Raw genomic sequence first — 10,560 nt, 5'->3', positions numbered from 1 at the left:
TTGCTTGCTCCATTTTTCCCTCCCTAGAGTGACAGGAAATTCCACTCGCCCTGGAGGTCAAGATGTCTTTGCTCGGCCCATGGGTACGAGCACTCTTTGCTCATTCTAGTGTGTGAGCACTCTTTGTTGTTACAAGTTGCCCTTCGCATGTAATGCGAGCAATGTGCTCAATAGGAGTACTACTCGCCCCTTACGGGATGGGGCGGGGCCACCCCTCCCCTGCCCCCCTCCCTTGCCCACCGCTCGCCGGGGTGCAGGGTGAAACCCCCATCCATCCGCCCCTACAGAGCCTTCGGCCCTACTCAATTTTTTGGGCCCTAAATGGCCTAGAATATCTTTTTAGGTCACTTTGGGTTCATAATTTAACTAAAATAAACAAATATATTTAAAAATTGAAGAATATATATATAGATATAACTATTGACTATATACTAAATTTTAATTATTAACTAATTAAGTAATAATCATCACTAAAGCACTAACTATTACGAATTACAATTTGTAATTATACAAATTAAGACTCTAAGAGAACTAATAAACTATTACAATATTACAAAATCCTCTAAAAATATTAAATATTACAAATTGTACTATTAACTATTGTAGCAACATTACACTTGATTGTAAATTAATAATTATAACTCATAACTTTTCAATTTGATTAATTTGGGATGGCGTTGTGGCGGTGAGTTCACTGAGTGGTAAGTTGTGTCGACTGCTGTGAGACTGAAAATCAAGATCATAAAAATTAATAAGCTATAAAATCTGAAATATTAATAAGTTAAAAATAAAACAAATTAGAATTTTAAAGTTATAAAATGAAACAAAAAATTAAAAAATTAAAATACAAATTATTAAAAGTACCAACCAAGATGAGATTGGGAATTTGGGATTGGGCAATTGGAATTTGAGACGAAGATGAGGTAAATGAGCATAGATCGGTCATTAGGATTCGACATATGTATATTGAAAATATAAAAGCTAAAAAACATACAAGCAAAATAATCAGATACTAAAATATGATATAAAATTATAAATGCAAAAAATAAATAAGGAACAAATTGTGCAAACCATGGCAATGGTAGGTCCAATACAAAGTCATACTGCATCGGAGGTAGCAGTAGACGCCATCTCATGTATCACTAGAATCTGCTGGCATATTCATGAACTCAAGCAAACAAGAAATTTGAAATTATAGCAAACATAGCAACATGCCAAACAATTAACATCCAAGCATTAACATATATATTGGAAATTTAGAAGTTGGAAGATCAAACATCAATGATCAAAAATCAAACATGAAAAAAAATTAAATAACCAAATTAAAAACATCAAATATAAAAAAAATGAAATACCCAAATTAAAAATATCAAACATAAAAAAAACTGAAAATGTCTTAGTTGGATTCAATTGATGAAAATGAATGTCATTATTGGACGCTATTGGACATTATCAAAATAAAAATAAAAAGTATTTAAAAAATAAAAAATCATTAGAGAAATATATTCTGATAAATTGATAATAACATTTTTCATTTATAAAATATATATAATTTTCATTTAAAAATTTTAGAGCCTCGGAAATGTTTGATGTTTCCCACATTGTACGGTGAATTGAACCCCTAAATTAATTTTGGGTTTTGACTCACCCTAAAATAATTTAGGGGTTTCAAATATTTATGGTTTCGATTCACCCTAAAATGTGGGAAACATCAAACATTTCCGAGGCTCTAAAATTTTTAAATGAAAATTATATATATTTTATAAATGAAAAATGTTATTATCAATTTAGGGTGAGTCAAAACCCTAAATTAATTTAGGGGTTTCAATAAATTATTTTAGAGTGAATCGAAATTTAGGGGTTTCAATCTTTGAAACCCCTAAATTATTTTAGGGTATTTTGAAAAAAATAAACCACGAAGTCATCAGTCACAGACAAATTCACACACGACTACACAAGTACACATTGTTCATCAATCATTCAAATCACATGCACAATCAAGTCTCCACAACACACAATTCACAAAATCACATCCTTCATTTCCGATTAAACCCCATCCCTCCTCCAATCTCCATTCTATAAAATAAAGATCACAAAAAATTAAAGTAGATTTAGGATTTCTTACATTCGGCGACGGAAATGAAAATGGAGTCACGGAAGGCTATGGTGACGGCGACGGCGACGAAGATGCAGATTGCAGAACATAAGCGACCGAGCAGTGTGTGTGTGTGAGAGAGAGAGAGAGAGAGAGAGAGAGAGAGAGTCTGGGTAGGGTAATCTCATCGGAGGGGGGGGATCTAAACAAAAAATGAAACGATGTCGTTTTTCCATTGACGAAATGACGTTGTTTTGTTATTTGTATATTTAAAAAAAGAAAAAATCCAGGCATGAAACGACATCGTTTCGTCGTTTCATACCTGAGTTATATATATATACTTCTATATATATATATATATATATATATATATATATATATAAACGGGGCGGGGGGGGGGGGGATGGGCGGGCGGTTTTCCTCCTCCCCCTTGGGAGTCGTGACGGCCGGGGACATCGGGGGCGTCCCATTAAACGGGGGTGCGGGCAGGTGGGGCAGCTGGGGCCCACTGCCCACCCCTAGTGCTCTGCCCCGCGTTTGAGATGTTGTTGCTTAGTTGTGGTGGTAAGCACTTTTGAGTGGCTCGGATAATTTTTCTTAGCCAGGGGTGCAAGCACTTCTTCAGCCGTTTCACTCACCCTGTGAGGACTTTTGATCAAACCAAGCAAAGTGCTCGCCCCTTAATGGTTTTGAACTTTGTTCCCCTTCAATGTAGTACCCGGTACACTATTCATGCTCATTCTGTTTCGTACCAAATTTCGGCCCACTCCGACCCATTTCGGCCAATTCTGGATTACATTCCATTCCAAATTGTTTTAATTGCAATTTTGAAATTTTTTTAGTTTGGATGACATTTTTGTAAATTTCAAATTTAAAATGGCATTCAGATCTAAAAGAGATTTATATAATTTTTTTTTTTTTTGTAACTTTAAATATGTCTTCTCATGTTATATATCAATTTGTAAAATTATTTTTATAAAATCTCTTTATAGCTGTAGCATTCTATTAGATAATACTACCTTGTGAAAAGCCATTTACCATGATCTTAATTGGAACTCCTTTGCAAAGGAAACTTCAGGCAATATATTGATTCATAGTAAGATGTTAGGTTTTGTCACCTCCACAATTAAAAATCCAATCCACAAAATAATTAACATAAACCAACCAAATTTGTAGCTAAACATTTCCGAAGATTATAATCTCAATTCCTCTCAAATAAATAACTGATTCAATCAGTAATAATACAAAATCCATAATCTTTTATTGTTCTAAGGTCATATTCTGATATGCTGAATAGAAGTATCCTCTGCCCAGCTAAATAAATACTATCTGGAATGCGAAAAGCTTGAATAAGATAGAAGCCTAGGGTAATCAAAAGGGATGACAGTCTCAATCAAAAATCTATTTTGCAGGACCATTAGTTGCATCAGCAGATAGTCCTCCAGACGAGTTCTGCTCATCCCATGCTTCAATCCATGTGACCATGGCATCAGCCAGCTTGTTAAAGTATTCATCCACCTTACCAAGTTTAGCCTTGACTTGCTTGGAGATTTCAATGTAGCATTTCTGCACGGTGGTGCAATCCTTTGAAAGGGTAACAGATTGGAAGAATGGAATCAGCTCTTCTTGCCAGTAGATTCCTTTGTATTCCTTCTTAAGGTTCACAAAAGGGTTGCTTGCTTTGCTGTGCCAAATATAAGGTAGACCAGTCTTGACTCCATATCCTAAATGATCGCATATAACCTACACATCATTAAATCAACTTGTTTTGAGCAGCTGAGCATAAGGAAGAGTGAAGCTCCAATGACAAAGAAGAACATTCAAAAAGCATAATATATGAACAAGAATGGAATCAATGAAGATAGAGGCAATATTAATAAAAGGTACATAGATACCTTCATGCACCAGCCAGCCCACATATCATCGTAGCGACCGATTGGCTGGCCATCACCCATGAGTCCGAAGTACATAGCAGGGCCAATCAACTCGCGATTGAATGCCAGATTCATACCACACATGGGGAATAGGGTTCCCTTTGGTATTGTCATGACTGCATCCACATACCTAACAAAGAAAGGCTTCAGATAAAGAGTTCTGTGAACAGGCAACACATATTTCTTAATGCGCAAAGGATCTTTTATACCTCGTGTTTCTCTCAAGTGGCTTGACAAGCTGGGTTGGAGCATCATAATCTGGGATGTTAAGCCAGAGACCGTGTGAAACAGCTGTTGGGGCACCTTCACGGAGACTAAATGGATATCCGCGGACAAAATCGGCACCTTCTCTGTATGGGTCATACAGGGTGTTGAAGAAAAATGGCGTTGATGGAGTCAGAAGGTTCTTTATGTGCTGCTCAAGTGCATTAATGTCCTTGCCAGATGGGTTTTTAGCAACCTGAAATCATACAGAATTTAAGCTCGAGAACCAAGTGATGTCGAATGAAACTGGAAAACACTAGAATCATAATAACCTAGAGTAATAAAAAAACAACGTAGCTTCTAGGATAACGAGGAACAAATCTAAAACACACTGTGATTGTAAATCCAAGGATAACATGCAACAAAGATCTCAATAGGTAATGCCTACTGGAAAGATTCAAAATTTGAGCCCCAAGTAGCCAGAAAAATGTTGCATCAAGTAAAAAACGGGTTGATATAAAGTAGATCTGGAGGCAGTTAGAAGACAAAGAAACACTATCTCAAATTCGCTACATCTCATTCACGGTTCAACTTAAATCAAACAATCTAAAATGATTAAATTAGAAAGTAATTCTAATAAAAAGAAACGAATCTATGAAAAAAATAATAGATAGTAAGGAACAAACGATCTAGAAAGGTATTTGCACGAAACATAACTAGTAGAATTTCATTAACAATCTAGAACTCTTTTTAACAAACAGATCCGTACATACTCGCATCGCCCGTCAATATCACTATTAGAAAATACGAAACAATAAAGGCCGCTTTGATCCTGTCACAAGATATTTCATCATAGGAATGTAATCAAAATCAAAATACAACAAAAAGTAAATCTCATTTCAGACTGTGGCAGATTCAGTTTATAGTCCACCCCATAGCGGATCCGTAACCCCCAATCAAAATAAATATCAATTATATCTTGTACCTCATGTAATTAAGGCAGGAGAAACATCACCACCAAACCGAAACCGAGCAAACACTCAAATTATTATCAAAACCCATAACCAATCCACTAGTCAAATCATAATCCAACTTTTCAGAACAGGGCTAAAACCCAAAAAACAAAAATTCAACCAATATATTCAGAAGAAGATCCAAACTTCCTATCCCTAATATCCGAAACCCACATCCAAAACACTCCCAAAAGAAAAAATCATCACAGAAATTAAAATTCGAAGGAAAAAAGAAAAAGAAAAACCTAAACAAATACTTACAAAGCAATCATCATCGATGGTATAGATGTACTTCTTCTTGGAGACCATGTAACCGAAGCAACGGCAGGCGGAGTCCTTGAAAGAAATGCATGATGCTTTGGGACCCAGGATCTTGTTGATATCGTTGCGGTTGTAGAGCTCGTAGTCGAAGCCTTCGGGGACCTTGATGGTCTTCGACGGGTCACCGTCCTGGACTATGATCAGGTGGTACTGCTCGAAGAACGGCCTCCACATCTCGAGGAAGTCCAGGTTCCGAATCGTGGGGATCACGATGTCGAGCTCATCCTTCAGTAGAGGCGTCGGAGAGACCTTCGATCCAGCAGCCATCGTCAAAGGGAGGAGAATTGAAATGGGGAGAGAGAGAGAGAGAGAGAGAGAGAGAGAGAGAGGTTTGAAAATTGAAAGACAATGGTATTGCATTTACAGTTTAAATAAGGAAAATTTGAGAGCCTGTGGTGCGTGCGTTTCACGTGCTCTTTGTGTGGAAACTGAAGAAAAATCCGTTAAAGCAGCAGAGGAGTGAAAACTTTTACTGTTAATAAAGAATTTCAGATATGTGTAAAATAATGTAAATAATCGTAAAAAAACAGTTAATAGTAATAAAAAAATGGTGAATAATTTTGAATTAATAATAAATTATTTATAAATAATAGTGAAGAAATATGATACCGAGCACAGCCTTAAAAAGGCTAAAGCAGGTTTGGATTAATATGAGAATTTTGTGTTTTATTTTAAAGTTTAAAATATTATGTTTTAATATTATTATTGTTTTGAAATTTAAAAAATGTGTATTGGGATTTAAAAAAATTAAATTATTTATTATATTTTATATGAGAATTTGAAAAATATATAATGATAAGATGAGATGAGATGAAAATTTTATATTTTATCTTATGTCCCAAACCTGTCAGAGACCTTTTGGGTCTATTCAAATTAAATTTATAATAAAAAACATATTTATATTTTGATTAGTGTTCAAATTTTATTTTTATAAAAGTTTTCTGATCTCAAATATTTTTTTATTTATTTTCTGTAATTTGTTTGTCATGGCACAAATACTATTTTGATTAGTTTCCTAATAAAATTTTCTCAAAAATAAAGGTTTATCACATTAATTAATATCTTAATTTTTATATTTCAAAATAAGCAATATATTCATACACAATCTATACAAATCATAATTAATTTTAAGCTCTATTCCATATTTTAATTTCTATAGAATCTTCATTAATAAAGAAGATTGTCAATATATAAATTTATTGCCAAAAATAGGATATAAATTTATATTTGCAAATGATGAAGAGAATATCCGGATGATTTTGCTCAACTCAGAAGGTCATTGCTCTTTTTCAAATAAAGAATAACAAAAAATCTACACAACTTCTTACTATTTACATAATCTCCACACAACACATTTTTTTTAATTTTTATTATTTTTTTCTTTTATCAAATATTTAATATATGAATAATGAATAGAAAAATTGAATTAGTTTAAAAAGAATAAATACAAAAAAAAAATTTAAAAATTTTAAAATTTTAAAAAAATATGGTATGTGGAGGATAGGAGGTTGAGTAGTATTTTTCAAATAATAATGAAGTGAAAATAGAATGAAAATAAGATGTAAAAGTACTGGAAAAAATCTACACAACCTCTCATCCTCCACACACCATATATTTTTTAAATTTTATTATTTTTTTCTTTCATCAAATTTTTAATATATGAATAATGAATAGAAAAATAAAATTATTTTAAAAAGAATAAACTCAAAAAAAAATTTAAAAAAAATATTAAAAAATATAAAGATTTAAAAAAAAATAGTGTGAAAGTTGAAGAGATTGTATAGCATTACTCAAAAGTACTGTGCGTTCGTCCAAGAGGCAATACTATAGGACACGGGATCACGGCGTGAATTGAGGAGATGGGGAGAGCGCGACGTACGTGTGGTGTGGTGTGGTGATGGTGAGGCTCGTGACTCTCGTCTTTGTGTGGAGGTGTGGGGGGGCGACCCCTTCAAAGTCGCTGCCTGCCTCAGATTTATGGACCTAGCTAGCTGGCCCGGCCCCAACCCAATTTATTTATTTTTATATGATTTCTTCATGGGTCCCACCGGTTCCGCGTTTCCCACCGACACCCGACTGTAGTTTCTTACCGTTGGACTAGGCGTGTTGACTAGATCCAGCTCCGTTTCGTCCGCCTGTTGAATCCATTTGTCGGTCATTGTTCAATCAGACTTTTACGAGTATTAAGGAAACAAAGTTCTTCACTGGCAGTAAATAGAAACTCTAAGGTCTGGTTGGTTACCAAATTTGTCGTTCCTGATAAGTACCATATACTTAGATATAGTCGCAACAACTTTTTTTTTTTAAAATGTGAAGTTTTTTATTAAAAATTTATTTATTTATTTATTTTATGTGAATTTTTTATTTATTTATTTTTTTTAAATTTATATTACGTTTACACATTCTACGCTTAAAAATATCATTTATATTTTCGATTTAACAATCCCAATGATATTCTGGATTTACAATTTATAGGCAGGCTGAATTTTATCTAGTTTGTTTTTAAAAGTAAAATGAGATGGGATGAGATGAATTAAGATTAAAGTTAAAAAGTAAGATAAAATATTGTTAGAATATATTTTTTAATATTATTTTTATTTTAAAATTTGAAAAAATTGAATTGTTTATTTTATTTTATGTAAAAATTTGAAAAAATTTTAATAATAAAATAAAAATTATTTAAAATTTTAAATTTTAATCTTGAAAGCAAATCAGGTTGAATAATGAAAATGCATTAAACATAAGTTATAACCACTATTGTTTTCACTAATAATCATTGATTGATATGAAAATTTTTATACAATGTTTTACCTCAAATCAATGATGTTCATCAAAAGTTGTAGCAATTAAGGTACGGGCCAGAATAGATGTGAACAGTGCATGAACATTTGCTGTTTTTTGGGCTCCATTTTTCTTCTTCCTTGAACTTACTTACCCCACGCATTTATCACTTTCTTTTTGCATTTATGACTTTCCCTTTCATTTTAAATGGGGGACAAGTATAGAGGAAAATGTTAGTTTGTATTGTGAGATGAGATGAGATAAGATGATTTTAAATGAAAATAAAATAAAATATTATTTTTTAATATTATTATTATTTTAAAATTTAAAAAATTTAAATTTTTTATTATATTTTGTGTGAAAATTTTAAAAAATTATAATGATGAAGTGAGATGAGATCATATTATTTCTGTATCTAAACGGAACACTTGACTAAGTTCGCTTCTTTTTGCATAGAAAGAAGGAGAAATCAACGCGTGAGGAACATTGTTTGTGCAAGAAACCTATATGGGAAAGAAAAGCATATTGGTGAATGTGAGTTGGATTTCAACTTATCATGTACCTAATTCATCAGCCGTGGTCGTCTTCTCTTTAGGCCAATGAGATATTGAGCGCAATATAAGAAAGGGAAGATCTGTGGAAATAACCTAAACCCACATGTGCCCGTGCTTGTTTCCAAAATTGAATCGAACCAAACTAGCACCATTCCATTGACCAGTTTATTTGAAATCAAGACCATCGATCCGGTTGTTTCCTATGTCTTTTATCAAACAAATATCTGATCCTCTTTATTCAACACTACTACACACACCATTTTGCAGCCATCACATCCAACACTATTTATTTACACATTATGAATAATATTGGATTATTTAAATACATTTTTTGAACAAAAAAAACATGTTATAGTTTACACAAAACTAAACTATTTTATCTCACGTAATCATTATAATTTTTCTAAACTCTCACATAAAAATAATAAACAACTTAACTTTTTCAAATTTCAAAATAAAAATAATATTCTAATAATATTTTATTTAATTTTTAATAAAATATTTTATTTTATCTGAACTGCGTAACTAAATGGGACCTATGGATCAAGTTGTCGGGTTGAATTGATACGCTTTTTCCCGACATTAGATGAACGAAGTAAGGTACCAAAAAAACTACATGAACTAAAGATTGCCAAGACACTTATTTTTATGAGAAAAGATATTTGCAACTGTGAATTGTGTGACTGCCGCTTAATCATATTGAAAAAAGTGAATAAAATATGAGATTCACATAAAAAAAATATTTTTTTAATAATAAATCTTATTTTTTTTCAAAACGATTACGCGAAATTTATATACTTTATGATTATACGTAGAATTACTTATTTTTTATTAGAGGAACATGATTAAGGATTTTAGTGAGGGAGATTTTAACATCCTAGATTTGGTTAAGTTCTACACTGAGTGGATGAGTTACGTCCAATGGAGGGCCTAGTAGACCCACATAAAGAATGGGCTGAGCCCACTGACATGAAGGCCCATCGACTAGAGGTTAGAGCAGAGGCTCACGAATCAGTAATTAGAAGCCAGAGCCATTGCGCGCCAACACAACATTCAAATCCCATCATCATTAATCGAGAATTAATGACATAACGGGCTTCTCGGTGTGATCTCTGCCCACGATACTCACCCAGGGTATCAATGAGTAATGCTAATCGTCATCTCAATTTTTATCATCCTCTCATCATCTTATTATCTGTCAATAGATGATTAAAAATTATTTATTATATTTTACTTATAAACCTATGATTTAATACCAAATCATAGGATGTTAGAAAGATAATAGAAGTTAGGATGATAAATAGATTTTTTTTTCCCTTAAATTATTATATACTGACTGGTATCGAAAGTGTCCTTAGACACATCCAATCCCATCTACTTTCTGATTGCAGGTTACCGAAAATCATTGTTAGTGTTACGAAACATGTCCACAACATCCAACATTAGATCTTAACTAGGTCAAATTGAGTTTTGTAATGATTTCCTTGAGCTCCAATCATAATATTTACTAGTCACGCTTATGTAATTAGCACTCAGAATAATTACAAATGATTATTTATGTGTTTTCATTGATTATCCCTCGTGACCATGAAACTTTAGTATTTCCTCATCTCACTGGCCACTGGCCAGCCCCAATTTACTTGAATTCATATATACTA

The 10,560-nt window shown here is 32.8% G+C and overlaps 1 protein-coding gene across 1 annotated transcript; it reads right to left on the bottom strand.

Annotated features, from left to right (window-relative positions):
• Positions 1–3,221: 3,221 nt before the first annotated feature.
• Positions 3,222–5,916, bottom strand: LOC108994209 (probable UDP-arabinopyranose mutase 1). The gene is made up of 4 exons (XM_018969336.2): positions 5,508–5,916; positions 4,239–4,489; positions 3,991–4,159; positions 3,222–3,838 (listed from the first exon to the last, which is right to left on the bottom strand). Exons 1-4 carry the CDS (start codon positions 5,832–5,834, stop codon positions 3,497–3,499), a joined length of 1,089 nt encoding a protein of 362 aa, XP_018824881.1. The 5' UTR covers positions 5,835–5,916; the 3' UTR covers positions 3,222–3,496.
• Positions 5,917–10,560: the final 4,644 nt, after the last annotated feature.

The sequence above is a fragment of the Juglans regia genome, chromosome 2, assembly GCF_001411555.2.
Source record: "Juglans regia cultivar Chandler chromosome 2, Walnut 2.0, whole genome shotgun sequence".
In the NCBI taxonomy this organism is placed as follows: domain Eukaryota; kingdom Viridiplantae; phylum Streptophyta; class Magnoliopsida; order Fagales; family Juglandaceae; genus Juglans; species Juglans regia.
Note: the sequence above shows the minus strand (reverse complement) of the source record. Positions and strands in the feature narration are given on the sequence as shown.

Excerpts from the sequence above, each read along its gene's own strand:
- LOC108994209 (XM_018969336.2), bottom strand. The coding sequence starts at position 5,834 with ATGGCTGCTGGATCGAAGGTCTCTCCGACGCCTCTACTGAAGGATGAG. Across the intron at positions 4,490-5,507 it reads CCATCGATGATGATTGCTTT|GTTGCTAAAAACCCATCTGG; the intron begins GTAAGTATTTGT and ends GTATGATTTCAG. Across the intron at positions 3,839-3,990 it reads GGGCTGGCTGGTGCATGAAG|GTTATATGCGATCATTTAGG; the intron begins GTATCTATGTAC and ends AATGATGTGTAG.